At 36.1% G+C, this 20,969-nt stretch overlaps 2 protein-coding genes across 12 annotated transcripts in view; both read right to left on the bottom strand.

The window, feature by feature from the left end:
* Positions 1–103: 103 nt before the first annotated feature.
* On the bottom strand, positions 104–14,494 carry cep43 (centrosomal protein 43). Of its 6 annotated transcripts, XM_082147648.1 has the most exons (21): positions 14,343–14,494; positions 13,673–13,726; positions 13,497–13,551; positions 9,638–9,726; positions 9,317–9,454; positions 9,188–9,220; positions 8,498–8,554; positions 8,180–8,250; positions 7,337–7,398; positions 7,156–7,217; positions 6,996–7,076; positions 5,303–5,365; positions 4,037–4,242; positions 2,717–2,785; positions 2,448–2,522; positions 1,754–1,843; positions 1,516–1,634; positions 926–1,000; positions 801–834; positions 628–712; positions 104–254 (listed from the first exon to the last, which is right to left on the bottom strand). In XM_082147648.1, exons 1-21 carry the CDS (start codon positions 14,424–14,426, stop codon positions 180–182), a joined length of 1,677 nt encoding a protein of 558 aa, XP_082003774.1. In that variant the 5' UTR covers positions 14,427–14,494; the 3' UTR covers positions 104–179. The 6 variants fall into 6 exon arrangements, with proteins under 6 accessions (XP_082003774.1, XP_082003776.1, XP_082003775.1 ...); XM_082147650.1 differs by lacking the exon at positions 2,448–2,522; XM_082147649.1 differs by lacking the exon at positions 5,303–5,365.
* A 2,362-nt stretch (positions 14,495–16,856) lies between these two features.
* myt1la (myelin transcription factor 1-like, a) overlaps positions 16,857–20,969 on the bottom strand; it is a 64,493-nt gene continuing 60,380 nt past the window's right edge. For 4 of the 6 annotated variants that reach the window (XM_082147474.1, XM_082147473.1, XM_082147475.1 and 1 more), the window contains exons 22-23: positions 20,316–20,378; positions 16,857–19,667 (exon numbers count right to left, since the gene is read on the bottom strand). In XM_082147474.1, the coding sequence (XP_082003600.1) occupies positions 19,527–19,667; positions 20,316–20,378 (204 nt within the window). In that variant the 3' untranslated portion in view covers positions 16,857–19,526. The remainder of the gene's footprint in view (positions 19,668–20,315; positions 20,379–20,969) is intronic. The other 2 variants (XM_082147477.1, XM_082147478.1) reach the window with 1 other exon arrangement.

Here is a 20,969-nt window from a genome sequence, read left to right as displayed (position 1 = left end):
TTAAATGAGAACTACATTTTCTATCCTTTAATTTCTGTCCTTCCATTGTTTTTTTTTTGTAATGGCAAAAAAAAACAAAAAAAACAGGAAGAGGCAACAGTCAGACGGTAATTAATCATTTATTGTCAACTAAATACATAAATACATTAAGTACAAAATAAGGAACTGATAGTTAGATGTCAAGCAACATCTTCCATGTAGTCTGCACCCAAACTTATCTGTGAAACGCTCACATCCTGAGTGGTTTCATCAAGCTACAAGAAGAAAAAAAGTGAGAGAAACCAAATCAATAAGATGCTAAATCACAGTCAAGGTCAAACTGTTCAAAAGTCAGTTCCTCATTGGGCCTCTTTAACCACCCATCTTTTCCATTTACAAAACATCCCACTCTCACTTCTTGCCTTTTTATACAATGCACGCTTATCAATAAGGTCACTGTTTAACATTTGTCCCTCTTCACAGAGAATTGTGAAGTGGGACCATAATTAAATGACAGTCTTTACGAGCTTTATTATTGGAATAGTTGACCTCAAAAACAAATCAAGATCCATAATCATTTAAAATCCTTTTGAAACAAGGTTTGAGATGCAATGTCAACACAAATATTGAGGATGGAGACAACGATACCTTATCACTGATGTCAGGCCCCTCTATCGAGACCTCTATTTCCTCGTCGATGCTCACTTCACTCTTAGAGTTTTCAGAACGATGACTGAAGAGAAACGAGAGAGATCAGAACACTTCGTTAGATTCAGACGGAGCTAAATAACATGGGACCAGTAAAACACCTCAGTCTTTACCTGTTGAAGTCATCGTCATAGTCGAGATCTTCATCTGCAAAGCATGTTTTTCAAAGATGTGACATTTAGACGGGTTGTTTGATGTTCAAGTCATTGAAAAATATATATAGAATGATATTTCCTACCCTGCAAAAGGGATCTGGTTTTCTCATTTGGTGTGGGAAAGTCTTTGATGCCCTTATCTTTAGAACTAGATGTACCTAAGACAACAAATCAAAGAGAAAAGATATTACTGTCAAAATCATTTCAAGTCAGGGGAATCTTCATGCACTTTGTGAGTTGATTCAACTTCAATTCAGAGAGTCAGGATCTGACTCAGATGATTCATGAATTTTGGATGGGGTAAATTCTGTGTAAAGATTAAATGGCATTCTAAAATATGTCAGCTCCGCCCACAAATAGAAATAGTGGGTTTAACAATCAGAAGCAGCTCTGCAGCTTTCATTTTGTGTAATGGAAATGGTTCAGACTGACCTAATTTCTGTGCAAATACATTCATTCCCTTTAAATATTAGTTCAAGACTCAACTTTTCACCCTTTCCTTTCATATTGTTTTTTTTTAAGATGTAAAATAAAGCATTTTTTCCATCTCTGAAGCCACAGTTTTTATATGCACTGTTTGTATAACTTCGTTTGCACTTTTAAAATAATCATATTTATCGATCCAGAATCATCTGAGAAGGAATCGTGATCGATTTCACAACTGGCTTGCTACCATTCTTGTCAGATGAATGATCTTTTTGGCTGCTCTCGGCAGAGACGGATCCTCCCACGCTCTTTAGCTGCGCGTCTGTGGCGAAACCTTTTCCTAAACTGCTGCCCGAGCCTTCTCTCCTGAAAAACAGACAGGATGAGACTGCATGCACTTTGTAAAGCGAGCTGACATCCATATGAGAAGTGGACGAAGAGGGAAGTTGTATGGCAGGAGACAGACAGGAATTATCCCAGCTCACCTGGGTTTAAAGTCAGGTCTGGGCCTGTTATCACAGTCAGAGAGCATGTCCTCTCCATCTCCCTCTTTATCACTGCCTATAGCAGACAGGCTGAGGCCAGACAGAGCAACATTGTATGTTCATCCACACATACACATGACAGCCAGAAGAACAAGGTCAGGGATATTAAGAGAGAGAGATACATAGGAAACAAGCAGAACAAATGCAGACAAGGAAAGAAACGAAAAAAGGTTTTTAAAAAACAATTATGACTGTAGTCACTGCAGTATGCCAGTCATTTTGGTACCAGTTATTGGAGTTTCTTTTTGACAGTAATGGCGTTATGGCATGAACTATATCACAAAATTGTGATAGCCGCAAACAACACTTGTAATGAAAGTAAAAATCAAAAGGTGGCAATTTTATAATATTGGAAAGTCTTATCACAGTTAACATGATGTTATTTAATAAACAAGACATTATTTAATTAGTCAAGCTCTAAAACATATTTGTGAGTCTTGAAAATTTAAAGGAGGCGGTTCAGTTATTGAATGCAATTGTTACTCTGTGTGTAACTCTCTAAAACTGAACTGACCACTGTATTCTGCGGCTTTAAGGTCAAACTTAACAAACACAACCCCAGTGGGGGTAAACAGCCTGATTTTGCACCCATGGGTTAAGATGGATGCAGTGTGATCACTCCATGCACACTCACTCATTGAGGCTAGTGCCCCTCCTCATTTGGGATAAGGATCGCCCTGACAGGCTTCCTTCCCTCTGCCAGGGCTGACTTCTCAGGAGGGGGAAAACACAGACAGAGCACAGACACGGTTACAGAAAGAGGGCGAGAGAAAGAGCGACAGGAACAAAAAGCAAAAGAGGGAAAAGGTGCAACATACAACAAAGCTCCGAGATCTACCCGTTATGTGTCAGTCAAAATCATAGTAAAAATGCAAATACACTCAGAAAACTGGAAGTACTTACTCTTTTTGACTATAGCTTTTTTCAGAATGTCTCTGTCCTGAATACGGCTTATCAGCCGAAGATAAACCACTGTTTTCACGTGCAGGATTAAGAGGCAAGAGCGAAAAGGAGAAGATACAGGTCAGAAAAACAAAGACACTTCTCTGTATCTCATCTACGAGCAGTTATTTGAGGTCTTTGTTTATAATTGTGACTTATGGGTGGGGGCCCCTTCATATTTAAACAGTAAAACATGAACTACAGGTATGTGCTTCAAAAACAAAAAGAACCCAGATGAATGTTTCTGAAATTACAATCAAAGGTGTCAGTGGTTTAGATCATTTCAATTTTATTTGCTTTTTCAGACTAAGTAGAACATGTGGGCACTGAAACAGCTCTGAGTGGAAATCTGCTCCCACAACGACACTCAAACCAGGATTAAATGGCTTGAGGATGCTGTACTGTTGGTTGCTAGTAGGCATTTGTACCTACACGCAGTATTCAAATGCCTTACACCGTGTCTACACTGAACGCGAGCGGCTATAGCAGACAAAAGCAAATCGAATCCATTATAATAAGTGATGTGGTCTACACTAGATGCAATGCGACACGACAAATTCCCAACAGTTAACTGATGCCCCGTTCTGTTTCTGACGTACTTCAAGTGCTCGTGCCACTTCTGACACAAAGCACAATTGGATTTGCAAATGTCGCTTAGCCGCGTCCAGTGTAGATGGCCTCAAGCTGTCAAGTTTCCAACATGTAGAGGATTAGTAGGGTCACTATCAATGTATTCGTTAATAAAAATAAAAAAAACAGTTTTCAAACTGACAATTAAATATGTATTTGAAACGGTTAATTTAATTCATGGGTTTTTTTAAATGCAGTTGTATGCAACAATAAACAAATTGATTAACATATTAATTACATTTTTATATATAGTATTAACAAATTGCTCTTCTTTATGCCTTTGCCAAATGCTTTTCTTTCTGCCATCTGAGCAAAATAACATGCCGTTGGACAGTTTACACTTGGGAATATTTCTTTTTTTTTACATTTATTTTATTGTTACATTTAACTAACATTTTAACTATGACTTAATAAACAAGTTTGTTTATTATTTGTCAATTTGAACAGATATTTATATATTTACATTGACATTTCTGAATTAAACATAATTTATGTCTTCATTTTCTTTTAAGTTGCAGTCAATACCAACAGTTTGTCACCTATAATTCCCAACTTTCATTTAAAATGAATGACTTCTTGATACTTTGTCAGTGTGAATGGTCTACATGAGAAGCCATGATTGTTGATTTCTCCTAGTGAAGGTATCCTTACCAGCCATAGGTTTTCTGAGGTTTAGGAAGAGGATCATCGAAGAATGAGTCTCCTTCCTCATCATCATCCTCCAGTCCAAATTCCAGTGCTTTCCTCAGTGGGGTGGGAATGGTTTTCCCATTCCCTAATCCCTCCTCTGACCCTTCAAACACTTGAACTCTGTTCTTCTGAGACCCCAGTGTTTCACCAGGTCTTCTTTCTCCAGCCTATGGCAAAGACGCAATATAATCAACATACTGTAATAATAACATCATCAAAAGGCCACAAGCTACGGATTTCATCTGATCAACATGAACAATGAGCATCATCTGCTATGCTCATGTAAAGTAACTACAGGTTTGGAACCAACGTTATACCATAATTCATTTGAGTGTTATGTTTACGAGTGGTGTATTATGAGCAAAAAAAAAAAAGAAGAAAAAAAAAGAAATCAAAGAAGAAAAAGTCCCCATTAACCCGCGTAGTTTTAAAACATGACATTCTCAAGTAAAATCGCCTGGAACTTCCTGTTAATAGAGGATTAAAAGAATATTTGACTTAAGTTACAAGAAAAGTGGGTTGTCAAAATGCCCATTCTGAAACTGGGCCACATCAATGTTAACCTTCAACTTATGCTGAAAAAAATGCAGCGTCATTCAACCCACTCACAAATTGATCCATTAGTTTGTATAGGACAACTTCAAAAGAGGGTTTTTACTTGAGATGAAATGTTTCAGAATTAGTGTACATTATCCAAAAGTAAGTGATTAGACGAGTCGACGACACATGCAGATAATCTGGTAAATAATCTGTGTTAGTAAGTGTTAAAATATTTTCACACTAGTACTGGGTGACTAGCAGAAGCCTGGTCAGTACCTTTGCCCTTAAAAGTTTTTTTTTTATTTTTTTTTAAAGACTGATCTTGTTTTTATTGTGTATTAGCTTAAATCTGCTCTGCAATAGCCAGTTTACTATATCAAGTGCTAAGATGGTTTCAATTCAACCATGGGCTACGTTTAGCACCATTACACATTACAAGCGCTTTCTGCATCTCCATCTTGACTACTAAGCAGTAATTGTGTCTTCTTGAGACATGAATTTCACTTGAACATGTGATAACAATAATGGAAAGAGGCACAAATCTACCTGGTTACTTCTACCAAGTAACAGCTAAATGTGTGCAGACACCATCCATTTATGAATCATTTATGTGACCTAAAGAAAGCCACATGGTTGAGCTGATCAAAAGCTCCTGTATCAGAGTTGACGCACGCGCGTGTGCTTTACCTTTGGGCCAGCATTTTCTTCCTGCGCTGAACTGTGTTTAACAAATCCTTTATACCTGGGTATCTGAGCACCAGAATACAACCATCAGCTTCCCTTATACAACAATGACATGCTAGCCTCACTAAATCAGACACAGATTTGGAAGGAGACGAGTTAAAAAACTAAACAAAAAACAGGATGACCTGCTACAGAATAATTACAAATGCACAGAAAACTGAAAATGCACAGATGACTGCAAGCAACAACAAAAATGCAGGTAAAAGTTGATGACACAAGACCTATATCTATTCACAGAACTTTCACTGACATGAAATTTGGGAAGAAGTAATTAATCTCTAACAATGAATAGGCTTTTTGTATTTATTTTCGTTTTCTTTAATTTAGGGCCGTAATAAACACAATTCGAATTATTAAAAAAAACCACTATACCTGTCAAAAGTTTGGAAAAATTACAATTTCTTATGTTTTTGAAAGAAGTCTCTTTATGCACATCAAGCCTGCATTTATTTAATCAAAAATACAGATTAAAATATATTTAATATTCTAATAATATTAAAATACATAATCATTCTAATATGCTGATTTATTACCAATGTTGGAAACAGTTGTACTTTTGTTTCAGGATTCTTTGATGAATTTAAAGTTAAAAAAGAAAAGTGATTATTTAAAATATCTTTTGTAACAAAATACACTACTGCTCAAAAGTTTGGGGTCTGTAATTTATTTTTCTTTCTTTTTTTTTTTTAGCAAGGATGTGTTAAATTGATTAAAAAAAAAGTGATAGTAACGATTTATATTGTTAGATAAGATTTATATTTTAAATAAATGCTGTTCTTTTTAACTTTTTATTTAATCAATGAATCCTGAAAAAAGCATCACAGGTTCCAAAAAAATATTAAGCAGCAGAACTGTTTCCAACATTGATAATAAATCAGCATATTAGAATGATTTCTGAGAGATCATGTGACACTGAAGACTGAGGTAATGGCTGATGAAAATTCAGCTTTGCATCACAGAAATAAATTATATTTTAAAGCATATTAAAATAGAAAACCATTATTTTAAATTGTAATTAAATTGTTGTTTTTTTGTATTTTTGATCAAATAAATGCTTCCCCGGCACATTTATATATGCAGATATATTTTTTAGATTATGGTTCAAAATGAAAAAAATGAATAAATCTAGCGAGGGCATGTGTGTGTATAAATCTTAATTTAAAACAATCACCTTGTTGTGTGAGACTACATTCTTGCCTGCGCTGTGGTAAAACCCCTTTGCCCTTTATGAGTCAAAATACACTAACTGCATGAAATTACTATTGTCCATCACCCACCATCTAGATGAACGATATAAGATATGCTGATGAATCACACACAGGAAACACTGCTACCTATCACTGCACGCATCTTCTATTCATAAAACAATGTTTTAGGGTTAAACTTAATGGGCTGGATGAAATGAAAATGAAAAAGAGATGAAAATTGTGCATGCTATAAAACAGAAATGTTCGATAACACATTGCGGGACGACAGCCTACCAAAAGTGATATTAGACGCGACAAAAAGCAACTCATATTTGATATTCAACAAAGAACAGAGATTATAATCTAGTCAGAAGGTGAGAGGAAAGTGTGTGAGAGAAAGATAAGCAGAGACAGGAAAACAAACACAGAAGGACAGGAAGTCAGTTTACCTTGCTGGCGGAAGATGAAATGATTCGATCTTCAGCAGTTTTACTTGAAGAGTTAAGTGCATCGCTACTGTCACTGGTAACCTATAAAGGATATTACTGACCTCATTATACTGGTACACAACAGGCATCACAAAAAAAGAATGCATTCAAGGTTGCTTACCACACTTCGACACTGTATGAAGAAGCATTTGTACATTCCTAGGAAGTCCTGAAAGTCTATAGCTATGTAAAGTTATAGACAAAACTCCATTAGCAACTATTACAATGATTGACAAGAAATGTCAAAAAAAAAAATGCAACCCTAAAATGGTGGACAAATAAACACGATCACAAAAACTTACTATCGTTTGTGTCCTTGCCTTTGGCTCTGAGTTCCTCAGTGACGTAACTGTCCAGCATGTTTCTTTTATAAGCAAATATGAAAAGAATCAAATTAGTGCAATGTGTGGCAATTTATAGCAATAGCAACAGAAATGCACTAGGCTAAAACTACAGAACAATAAATACTATCAACTGATCTTTTATAATGCCTTCACATTAAAGGAATAGTTCACTTAAAAATGAAAAATCTTTTATCATTTACTCACCCTCAAGTTGTTTCAAACCTGTGTGAATTTCTTTCTTCTGTTGAACACAAAAGAAGATATTTTGAAGAATGTCTGTAACCGGACAGTAGATGGACCTCCATAGTATTATTTTTTTTTCCTACTGTAGAAGTCAATAGGGTCCATCAACTGTCCGGTTACGACATTCTTCAAAATATCTTCTTTTGTGTTCAACAGAAGAAAGAAATTCACACAGGTTTGAAACAACTTGAGGGTGAGTAAATGATAAAAGATTTTTCATTTTTAAGTGAACTATTCCTTTAAGAGACCTTTATTCAGATTTGTATGCCGAAATAGTCGTCAAGTCACCTTCATTTATATGGCGCTTTTTACAGGATAGATTGTTTCAAAATACACTATAGTATTTACTGTTCTGAAGTACACTCTGTTCCAAAGTCATGAGAAAGGCCATGACCACAACGACAAGAGCCTCAATCAGACATGATTACAGAAGAGCAAACCAACAATGTGGGAAGATGTCTACACTCTCAGTCGTTACATAAATGATGGTTTCAGTACCAGTAAGTTCAGATATTTCCTAGAGTTCATGGCATTCAGAGTCCACAATGCTGAACAAACCTGCTGAACTGTGGGAAAAGATCAGCGAAAATGCCAATAACTGCATCTCTGTTGATCTCCCCACTTCTGTTCTGTAAAATCAAAAGATTAATAATCAAATCACTCACTAATGTTTTTATATTTATTTAATCCTATGGTGATTAATTACCAAATTATAATTATAATTATTATTATATAAATTATAATGATTTCTTATTTCCAAATTAATAATAAAATAACTAAAAAGTAATGAATACTTATTATTTTATAAATAAATAATAATTATATACTATAAGGGTACATTGTATTAATTATAAAGTAATAAAAAAAAAAAGTTACCTTGTCATGACTGTCAAATTTCTTGCGGGCATCAGCAATTTGACGTGGCAATAATTCCTAAACACCATCCACAAACATGAATACAATCATTGCACTCTAAAGAATATCTTGATTATCTATTAAACATCATTTAAAATGTATATTTAAATATATAAAATTGTATATTTGTTATTTTCATATAAATCACATGTTTGGGGTAATCACATTGAGACACAATATCACAATGTATAATCATGGGACTATAGTATTTGAAGTCTCGTCTGACACGACAGAAGTCACGCAGCGCAAGTGGCATGATTAAACAAATGCACGTAAAGCGCCCGCAAAACAAGACAAAAAGTCTAGAAGTAGGACAAGCTTGTTTTGCACAAGTATCTTAACAGGAAAACCTTTTTTTGCAGCACCACCTAAAGATGTTCATTTACATCATGCTTCCCTTGTGTGACCTGAATAAATCGCCTGGGGTTTGTGATGTGGGGTTAAACCGGTGATATGAATCAACCCAAGATGTGCTTCTCCAACCACAAGTGAAATAAGTGGGTTAGCACTATTACAAGTCTGAGACTGGATCTTCTCCTGCGAGTGCATCAACCCTACCTGTGCTTACTGTACGTGTGGGTGCAAAAACAGGTTACAAAGAGATCTAGAGAGATAACGTATGGACTGGACCAGATAGCGGTGGTAAAGTACCTTGGGAAAAGTTCTCTCAGTCACCCGATCTCCCTTAGTAAAGAAGACAGGAGAGAAAGCGAGAGAGTCACTCAATCTGAAAGGCATGGATTGATCAGACTGGCTGAAATGAAGAGCATCAAAAATCACCTCGGTGAAAATGGAGGTCTTGTCCTTATGCCGGCCCCTCTTCACCAACTCTAGCAGGAGAGGGGTGTTTTTATTCACCTCCGATTCGGAGATGCCGAGCTCTTTAGACAGAGTTTCACGACTGTCGAGGCCATTCAGCTACACAACACATAAGAGGGTACGTTACTTTTAGATGAAAGAGATGTGGGATCACAGAGGATACTGTATATCACATTCAAATCAATCAATCAATCATAACACATGTGCATGAATTTCTGAAAGACAACTCAAACCTTACTGCGTATATATGACAGTGTTGCGTATTACGTGACACTGACGTACCGTGCTGATTTCAGGTTGAAACACAGCGAGAGTGAAGTCTAAATTGAAGACTTGCAGGAAGTCAGTGATGAGACCTGCTACCAAGCGCCCTGGAAGAAGAGTAAGACAAGCTGAAAATGCAGAATTTGCATATCTATTAAATAAAAGATATTGTTAAATATTGTTAAAAAGTCTCAATCGTGTAATGCCTTGCCTACAGTTTAGACAAGCACTAGATTATTTATTCATTTTTCTCATCATTTTATAAACACAGTTCATCCCAGGCCTTTAATTGGCTGGCAATAAAACACCATATACTTAAATTTAAGTAGAAAAATAAATAAATAAATAAGATAAATGGTTGGACACTGACTTTACAGTATATACTGTTAAAAAGTCTCTTCTGCTCACCAAGGCTGCATTTATTTGACCCAAAATACAGCATCTGAAAAAGAAAACTTTTGTGACATTATAAATGTCTTTACTGTCACTTTTGATCAATTTAATGCATCCTTGCTGAATAAAAGTATTAATTTCTTTAAAGAAAAAAAAGAAAAAAGGACTGATCCCAAACTTTTGAACGGTAGTCTATAATGTTACAAAAGACTTCTATTTCAGATAAATGCTGTTCTTTTGAACTTTATATTCATCAAAAAAATACTGACTATTTTTTACACAACTGTTTTCAACATTGAGGATAATAATAAATGTTTCTTGAGCATCAAATCATCATATTAGAATGATTTGACTGGAGTAATGATACTGAGAATTCAGCTTTGCCAATACAGGAATAAATTACATTTTAAAATATATGTAACAATATAAGAAAACAGTTATTTTAAATGATCAAATATTTCACAATATTTTATTCTTTTTATCAAATAAATGCAGTCTTGGTGAGCAGAAACATTAACATTTAAACATTAACATTAAAAAAAAATCTTCCCAATCTAAAACTTTTGAATGGTAGTGTATAATCTCTCTCTCTCTCTCTAAAGTCAGCAAGTGTATGATGCAGAGTGTTTCCTGTTCAGATCCTAAAAGTATGAAGGTAAAAGAGTAGCAAAACTCAAGAGCACGTCGCAGATGTGAATTTGAGAACTTGTACAATAAATATTCATACTTTTACGTGAACATTTACACTCACAGCTCCAGTGTGAAACCCTGTAAAATAAAAATCTAAAGTTGAATGTTGAAATTTGCACTCGCAGACAATAGTCGCAACCCTGTATTCTGAATCTGAAGCTGCAGACAAGTAGTCACAAATGTGTAAAATGCCATTCACAAAAATACAATGACAGACACAAACTTGTAATATATATTTGCATTTATTCTTACATTCACATTCGCAGTACAACCTCAATTAGGCACTTGCAACTTCTCAAATCAGTCAATGCAATTTCAAATTTTGCACCTTGACTTTGGCTGCTCTTTTCGCAATATATCAGGTGCAAAAGTTTTCCTGTAGCTCAAACAGTAGAGCGTTGGCGTTTGCAATGCCAAGGTGATGGGTTCGATTCCCAAGGAAAGCAAGAATTGTTAAGAATGTGAATGTGTACCTTGAAATGCAATGTACGTCGCTTTGGATAAAAGCGTCTGCCAAATGCATAAATGTAAAACTAACTTGTGCACTTGAAACTCAGTGACGGCGAGAGAGAAAGGGGGGCGGGGGCGGGGGCGGGGTGTTCAAAGGAGCCGTTTTATTGGTTGGCGCTAGGGCTAGGGCGATATTTTTTTCCCAACGATATATATTGCGATATTGCGAGCCATCACTAATAAGCAAGCTTCATTACAAGTGACAAAAAGGTCACTTAATATTTTATTCCAAAATTAGAACATATTTCTGTAAACACAAAAGCAGAACACATTTTAAAATAAAACAGCAGCTTTACCCCCCTTTACCAACCCCCAAACTCCTTGTTTTGTGGCCACAACTTTATAACACTCCAGGCGAAGTACCTCTTTTTGGTCAACATCCTCCTTTTTGTAGCCGAAATAGTCCTGATTTTGACTTTCTTTTTGGTACGAAATAATTTTTTTTTTGCAGCGGATCCTCTTCGTCGCCCATTTTTAGATTGCCAGTAAATGTTGGCTGTGAGCGGTGAGCAGCGGCACAGCGAACCAATCACTGTGCAGGCAACGCGGAACGTGCATGTCACCCCAGCAACAAGCCATACAACAAACTCGTGTTTACTGTGTGCTACCAGAGCCCATCTACGGAAAGCCTGTTCACTCCAACGCCCTATTAAGTCCTATTGGTTGTAGTTCCAATCAGAGTTCCACTGGGGGCGCTCGCCATGAGTGCAAAATGAATGGGAGTCAATGGGGCTAGACGGCTAAATTTGTCTCCCTCACCCGATTGCCGTTGAGAAATCTCAGATTTGATTGTAGGTTTTGCAAGTTCAACATGGGTTATGGATCGAAAATTGAATGAACGAGTACTTATTTCTTTTCGATTTCTTACAGGTTGAGTTGTTGTTGCCCATAACACGCTAGCATTCTGACGTCATTGACATTTTGAAAGACTTTTTAAAGCAAATAAGTGACTCTAAAAAATCTAACACCAAGCAATGTGTAATTTCTTTGCATCCCCTTTCGAAAACAACATTCAAATTACTAGACAAAAAAATTATATCCTAAGAAAAGTGGATTTTGAGCGGTATAGCCCCATAGACCTCCATTCATTCTGCACTCGTCATGTGAGCGCCCTCATATGGAACAAGAGTGGAACTGCAACCGGAAGTTTATTGAGTGGCACTTCTCCCCTCATTAGACTTTCTCTGGTGCTACCGTTCTCTTAATACATCATGGGTGCTACTACCCTTCACATCGCATGTTCCTGCGATGTGACTATCGCTCATGCACACATCGCGATGTCGATGTTAAAACAGAATATCATTCAGCCCTAGTTGGCGCCTAGCCAATGAAATGGGACTTCTATTGTATGCGATGATGTCATGAAACCCTCTGAAACGCTAACATGGTTAAATGCATAAGACTGATATTAAAATAAATAAATTATATTATCAAACTCAAGAAACACCATACAAATAAAGCGTACAGAAAAGCAATTGAGCACAGAATATGAACACAACGCGTTTAATTGCACGTTAAGCATTTTCCTCCCATAGAAAACCAAGAAAACGCTTAATGAGGCTTAATGGACCAACAGCTATAAAAATAAAACACAATTAGTTATACATTATTAATAAAGTACAGGCAGCAGGTTTATTTGCACTGAACACAAATTTGCTTTCTTTCGTCATCTGTGCTCATCTGCTTTTCTGTAGTATGCATTATTAGTATGGTGTTAACGGAGTTTGATAATATCATTTATTTCTTTTAATATCAGTCTAATGCATTGAGCCATTTTAGCATTTCAAAGAGTCCCAGAGGACGCTGATTTCGTGACATCATCGCGTACAATAGAAGTCCCATTTCATTGGCTAGGCACCAACCAATAAAACGGCTTGAGATTTGAGAAGTTGCAAGTGCCTAATTGAGGTTGTACTGTGAATGTAAGAATAAATGCAAATATATATTACAAGTTTGTGTCTGTCATTGTATTTCTGTGAATGGCATTTTACACATTTGTGACTACTTGTCTGCAGCTTCAAATTCAGAATACAGGGTTGCGACTATTGTCTGCGAGTGCAAATTTCAACATTTAACATTCAACTTTGGATTTGTATTTTACAGGTTGTCACATTGGAGCTGTGAGTTTAAATGTTCACGTACAAGTATGAATATTTATTGTACAAGTTCTCAAATTCACATCTACGGGCTCTCGAGTTTTGCTACTCTTTTACCTTCATATAAAAGTTGTATTCCACATGTAAGTAATCTCATCAAAGCAAAACTTTTTGGAATCCAAACTTACCATCCTTCGTGTTGAGGGACTTTTTCAGGTTTTCATTCACAAGAGGCGTTTTATTCTATTTAAAAGAGTTGACAACTAAATGACACATCAAATCTTGCAGATCACTCATGCAAAAAAAAAAAAAATTCAATGCATGTAACAGCATTTAATCAGCAAGATAATCTACTTATAATTACCTCAACTTTGTCCTGCTCCTCCAAGGCAAGAAAAACAGCTGCACGCAGCTCTGCCTGTAAACCAGAGAGACTTATCATCAGTCCATATTATGTCCTTTAGTCAGACATATTTATAAAAGTACAGCACCAAACAGACCCGGGATCAGTACAGCTCAAACTGCAGAGATGTTACTGTAGCTGCAGAGTCAATAAAGAAACACTATTATGTACAAATACGGTATAATTACAAGATCTAAAAAGGTGGTTTTATCCATAGCGGGGTAAAGGAATTATAATACAGGTTAAACCAGATTATTTGCGGCCTGATCATTTCAGATGACTTCCTCATCTTGGCCAAATAAGATAAATAAAGAGACTTTTGCAGACTTGCCGGTTAAATAAGAATCATGATTAGTTTAATGTTAAAACAGCCAAGAAAAACAATGACACTGTAACGTCAGGTCTCATCTTTAGTGATATGAGGGGAAATGAAACAAGGGCGCACTGCCATAACTCAATGTTATCACAACAGTGGCTGTTGTCCATTTGTTCCCATAACAACTTTAGCATCCCTATGCTATGCTGCTAACAAACATTGTGCTTAGGAAACGAAATATGTCCCGTATGAGACAGGGGTTGTTCCGGCCTCATAAAGAATTTAAGCGTGTTTCGAAATAGACAGAAAAAGTACCTTGATTTTATTCAAAACACCACTGTTTTCCAAGTTTTGGATCAGTAGATCTCTGAGTTCCGTGTCCTCTTCCGTCGCAGACATCTTTAGTTTGCGTCATGTGACAGACTGGCTCATGCTGGAAACCTGCGCACCCTGGCGGCTGTCAACGGTATTGCAAATGGGTTCATAGTGGACATGTGTGTGCAGTCAAAGTGGTACTGTGTATGTTCCAACCAGGTGTTCAAGGATTGTTTTAGAGTCAGCAGTTCTATACATCAGCTGCCATTGAAATGGAACGGATGGAATCATACAGATAGCTCTCTGCAGATATAAATGAGACCTCATTGGCTGGGACTCGCCGTAGCTCATGAATATTAACAAGGTGCTTGATGGACGTCCTGCGGGGTCTCTATATAGGCTACGTTCTCCAATTAATATTCAAACCCGCAACAAGTATGGCAAGCCGTTTTAACATTTAATCCTGTATCTATTTTCATGCTACTAGTCAGGGCTTGACATTAACACCCGCCAACCCGCCAAATGCGAGTGGATTTTGCTTGTGGCGGGTAACACAGTCACTCCAACTAGCCACTTTGGCGGGTTGAATAATTGTAGTCTTTTCAAAGGGCATCTCAAATAAGCCATATTGCAGTGTGACACTACAAAACTATAACTCCCATGAGTATTACATGCACACAGTGTTGACTTGCGCTTGCGCGCTAGTGACCGACAACACAGAAACGAAAGAGACAGCTAGCTCCCCTGCTGGAGTAGTTACGTCGTCAGTGTTGCCAACTTAGCTAATTTTTTTTCAAAAAAGCGACTAGCGACAAAACTAGCAACTTTTTGGACAAACCTCAGTATGTAAACCTTCAAATGTTGCCAATACTGTCCTGCGAGCGCGAGGTCTTGCTTTCTCCCCGCTGTCACTCTCTCTAGCTGCGTCTCCCCTGTTCAGTGAATGGCTGAGAGGAGCTGTTCATCTGTTGAGCACACAGCTGCTGACAGACGTGAAAGAGTAGTGTTTTTCAACGGACTTATCACTTATCTGTTTTTCTTTTGTTTTATATTTAAAGAATTTGGTTTAACCATTTTAATTTACTTCTTTTCTTGTGCTTAATACTTGTAATAGGCCTACTCACTATCAGAGCTTTAGTTCATCCGGTTCCCGAACTCTCTCAATTCAGATAATTTTCCACATAACGTTAGGCCTAAATTTTTTTGTCATTCACTATATCATAGCTATTCGTTATTGTCAGACAAAAAAAACAAAAAAAAAACAAAACAAAACAAAAAAACATAGGAAATGAGAACAGCTTTATTTGACATTCAGCTATATTATATTATATATTATATTATATTAAACACATTGGATGCCGGTGGAGCTATGTGGCGACATATAGCCTAATACATATAAAATACATGGTTTTATTTAAAAAAAGGAGCTTTACACACAACCTTATCAGAGCTAATTATAATGACCTGATACATTTATGACTGTTATCTTGATTTGGGTACAGTGGTTTTACATTTATAGTAAATTTAGTTCAAGTAAATTTTAGCACGCCATAGTCAACTTTTATCAGGTAATTTCACAACAACAAAAATGTGGCTAGTAAAAATGCTGTGTGGCTAGTAACTTTGGAAAACCACTAGCCACATTGTATAGTGAGCAAAAAAGTTAATGTCAAGCCCTGCTACTAGTACTTATTTTTTAGATACTAGTATCTTTTACATTAAGTTCTAGTACTTATTCATTAGCTACTAGTGCTTATTCTTTAGGCATGAAAATAGAGACTAGTAGGTTTTAAGGATTAAATGTTAAAACGGCTTGCCATACAACATGGTTGTAATTCACCTCCAGGTTCTTCCAACTGCTAGTTTTATAGAATTACTTGTGTCAAGCGTATTCAGTGACTTATATATATATATATATAAATAGGCTAAATTGTATGTTTTTAGTGCAGTCACACTTTGTGCTGTGTATGTTCCAACCAGGAGTTTAAGGATTGTTTTGGAGTCAGCAGTTCTATACATCAGCTGCCATTGAAATGGAAGTGAAATTGCTGACTTTACTGAACACGTTTGACACACACATATAGTATTTACCATTTCACAACAAATTAGGGAAAACTTACTCCTATATATGGGTTATTCCTTTTATTTCCTGTATGGGTCATTCTCATAGGTCTTTCTGTGTAACTGAAAAACGAATATTACAATGTTGTCATTTATTTATAAATAAATATTTATAAATAAAAAAGGTATAAAAGTTATGTTAGGACTACGTTTTGCTTAAGGTCTGGCACGGTGACTATTAATGATAGTTAATACACAGTGGTAAGTAAGCCTACTTTTGGGGGATCTGACTCTGCAAGTTGAGCAACTGTCATTGAGATTAATGCTAATGGATTGTTTACTCTATATATTAGGATAGACCTCCTTGATGCAAACCAAGTAATGATTTAAATAACATAATTCAAAAAAGTCATTACAAACTTATACCGATATGTTGAATAAAGGGACATGTAATGTGGCAACACAATTTTTATTGAGTAAGAGATGTCAACACCAGCATGATAAAAATTGTACAAAGTTCACAATTTCAAAATGAAATATCACTGCAACTTGTGATCTTAAACACTTAGAGCAAAAAAAAGTATCATACCAACAGAAATCATGCCATGTGGTTGAAAATTAAAATAAGAGAGAAAAAGATAGCTAAAGAGCTGGATAGAGGAAGAGAGCAAGAGACATTAAGAAAGCTATGCTTCTTTATTTTTTAATAGAAAAATCCTGGTTTAAAATGGTTAATTAAAATCCATTTGAAATGGAAACTCGTAACCTGATGATTTCACAATTATTAATAAGAAAAGTATTCTGCATTCAAGCATGTGACACCATAGATAGTTTCTATTTAAATAGTCACAGATAACCTTTTGAAGTAGATAGTACAATATGTGCCAACTGAAAATGAGCAGCGGAATTGTGCTTAAAATCCCTTTTCCCGTCAAATCAGTTATGATAGTGGATGAGAGGATATTGTATTTTGCTATCAGTGTGTTAAAAGCGTTACTATCTTGGAAATTAGCTGCATACACAAAGCTTTCGGAGAGAGAAATGTGCTGTGGTTGGGGAGGAGAAGTCTGGATATTACAGAATGATAAATAAGAAAGACTAGCACCTTTTGCATGAGCTCTCGGAAAACACAATGCTAGTCTTACTAATAGAAAGTAATAGATTTTCCGGAACAAAGTCCCACGTAGACGTTCAGCATCAACCAGAGTCATTTCACACTAAAAACCACTGTGACAGCTTTGACTCATGCTCGATAAATACAAATAACTTTAAAATCCACCACTGAAAATCATCCCTATTTCTGGCTTTGCTTGATGCTTTCAATGGGCTTTGACTAAATAAAGACGAACGTGGGGTTCCCAGACTATAACTGTACATGTCCTTAAGATATGATGGAGGACTATGAACCGGTCGTGTCAGTAAACAACCCTCTTATAGCGAGTAAACGACCCTCACACGCTACTGTTATCTAGAGACACGTGACACGTCGCTTCATAGTTTAGTTATCAAAAATGAAAGCATCCTGCTTCAATTTCCTTGATTCGTAGAGCTTAAAGTGCCGCTGATGTCTCATGAATGTAAAACAAAAAAACAAAAAAAACAATGAAAGTGAATCGCAGGTAACCACAGAAGGCAAGCTGACCTCTCTTAATACTGTGTACAACTGATTGGAGTTCATTAATTGTTTGCATTGCTGATATAGTTGTATTTGTTGTGCACTGGTGACCAGATGAATCTCTACATGATTGCTTGGACAAAATCTACAAGACAAGTGCTCCATTACTATGACACAATGACGTATGGATGGTGACATTAACCCTGTATATCCAGCACACTGGTAAACTAACATTCACACACAGATTTACTTTCTTCAAAGAAAAAACGAAACAAAACTTCCCACAATTCAAACGTCTGGGCACCTCCTTGGTCTCCTGAAACAAATAAAAACACCAAAACATGGAAACAAAGGTGTCCCTGTGCAAAATCGAACATGAGAAATGTTAAATCATAATGCATTCATCCTTTTGGACTTGATCACCCATGTTTAAACCCTAAAACATGACTGTATTAAAAGATTTATATAAAACTTAATACTTTACATTTAGTAAAAAGATTCATCAGCTTTCTACTATGGTAAGAATAAGAAATTGCATATACCCAAACTTTTGCATCCCATATCTAAATAAATGATTGATTCGTTGTCATATATTGCTGATATTCTATCATACTACCACTAACATTTTTACGATCATTAAATTGATAATTAATGTTGGATTGTCTCCTTGAAATTTTCTGTAGTTATTGGCCTCAAGCAGCCGGGTCGTTACATTTAGAGAGCAGACTTTGAAAATATTTGAGAAGTTATGAAATATTTCTTGGGATTTACACCAGTGAGTTTCCGTGTCATGATGTTTGCTTTCACAAGTTATTTTTTTTTTTCTTCTATTTTTCCATCTATTTTGGGAATTAAAACGGAAAAAAAATAACTAAAACAAGCAAAAAAATTAAACAATACACATACTGCATTAGAGTGCCCACACTGACCACTATAAATATGATTCCGAAACCAAAAGACGTTTCTCAATATTGTTACAAAATGTACCCAAAATCGAACCACAAAAATGTACCACTGTACACCCATTGAACAGCCTGCACAGCACATTAGTTCCCATTAGTTCCATAAAGAGAAGCTCAGATCGAAGCTGATTGCCCTTACATTCCCCTCAGTGTATCCCCTCTGCACCTCTTTAGATTTAAAATAATGGATGGTTTTTGTTTACAATTAATAAATACATATACACTATAAAATGTGCATACATTAGCAGCTATAAACAGTACATCACATTATGTCAGGTCATATGAAAAATGTACAAAACATGAATGTTCCTCAAAACATTTGCCATTGGTAGTCGTCATCTTAAAGCAAGGCAACAAATAAGTTATGTTTTTTTTTTTTTGTCAAAAGCATAACAGAATCATAAATAATGCCAAATAATACAATAAATTACAGCAGCAAAAAAATCATACTAGTTATCCATACTTTTTTACATAATGGGTTTCTTTTGTTTCTTATCGATTCTTAACGCTCTGACCCCATGACTCGGCCGATAGCCAATCGCAAAGCTACACTTGGATGCCTTGAACCGCTTGCTTTATGTTCTCCAAAAGGGCCTTGTTCTCCGGACTCTGGTACTGGTCCTGGTGAGTATACATATCTGTCAAAGTGCTCACGTAAGTGTCAAAGTTTTGCTCGTTCATCGGCTCCTGCGGAACAGATCGGGATCATTGGAGGTTGAAAACAAAATCAATCATAAAAATGTTCAATCAAACACACAATTAAGACGGAAAGGGAAGGGAAAAGAGGATATTTCAGGGAGGAATGAACCCACAACGCTGCCTTGAAAACTAAATATCAGCTAGGGTTTTATAGAAAATACATCTCTGGAAATGCAGGGCTTGACCAGTCACATTAAAATGGTCAAAATCAATTACTGCAATGTTTCTAAAAAAAGATATATCTGATGGATAACAAAAGAATTAATGCACATACATTATGTATGCATGCATTGGTGTGAGATTCATGCTCATGAGTATGTAAGTAATAGTGATATCAAACAGATCGCCATGAGTAGCAGACAGATATCGATGAGCATCACTGTGCCTGATAAAAGAATGTGTTTTACATGAGTTTACTACCAAAAAATAAATATGGCTCATATTGCAACCCCAGCTTTCTTATCGCTATACCCTGAAGTGGTCAATATGTGTGGCACTGATACACTCTGGTAATATGTATGGACCTTCATGATGCATACACATCGTAGTGTGTGCTACAAAAGGGGGAGGACTAGGGGGAGGGAAATGATAGTGAGGAGAAGGATAAAGTTAGACTATGGAAAATGAATCTCTTACTCTGTGGGGCATCTGTAAACAGCAGTAATTTTTAACAGGGGCCTCTTTCAGTGGCATCGGTTTCTACAGAAGGGAGAGGTGTAGAGAAAAGACTATTAGCCTGGCTAAAAGCCAGAGGTCAGTGGTCTCAATAAAACTGACATACTCGACTTTACATGTGGAAGTACAGAACACCACACCGCAAAACATTTGCTATTCCTCAGCTTTTTGGTCTTGTTTTCCAGTACAAATATCTAAAAATACATTTACTTAAGAAGTTTAAGAAGTTAAGAAGTTACTTAAGTTACTTAAGTTACTTAAGAAGTTACTTAAGATGTTTTCTAAAATAAAAAATTAAAATGAAGTGAATTTAAGCATAAAATAAGACAAAATATCTGCCAATGGGGTGAGAAAAAGAAACTTAGTTCACCCAAAAATAAATATTGTCTGTCATCATTTACTCACCCATATGTTGTTCCAAACCCGCAAGACTTTCATGCATCTTCGAAACAAAAATGAAGATATTTTAATCCTGAAATCTGAGAGATTTCTGTCCCTCCACTGAAAGTCCATGAAACTATCACTTATATGCTTTTAAAAATTATATAAAGAGAACATAATAGTAACCATATGAATTGAGTGGTTAAGTCCACATTTTCTTACATATGTTTGTTC

Source organism: Leuciscus leuciscus (assembly GCF_965113295.1).
Source record: "Leuciscus leuciscus genome assembly, chromosome: 19".
Lineage (NCBI taxonomy): Eukaryota > Metazoa > Chordata > Actinopteri > Cypriniformes > Leuciscidae > Leuciscus > Leuciscus leuciscus.
This window is presented reverse-complemented; position numbering and strand designations above follow the sequence as displayed.

What these genes read in the sequence shown, in the direction of transcription:
- cep43 (XM_082147648.1), bottom strand. Translation starts at nt 14,426, where the DNA reads ATGTCTGCGACGGAAGAGGACACGGAACTCAGAGATCTACTGATCCAA. An exon ending in AATTTGACAGTCATGACAAG is followed by an intron (nt 8,251 to 8,497) that starts GTAACTTTTTTT and finishes TTGATTTTACAG; the next exon opens with AACAGAAGTGGGGAGATCAA. An exon ending in CCTCAGAAAACCTATGGCTG is followed by an intron (nt 2,786 to 4,036) that starts GTAAGGATACCT and finishes ACGTGAAAACAG; the next exon opens with TGGTTTATCTTCGGCTGATA.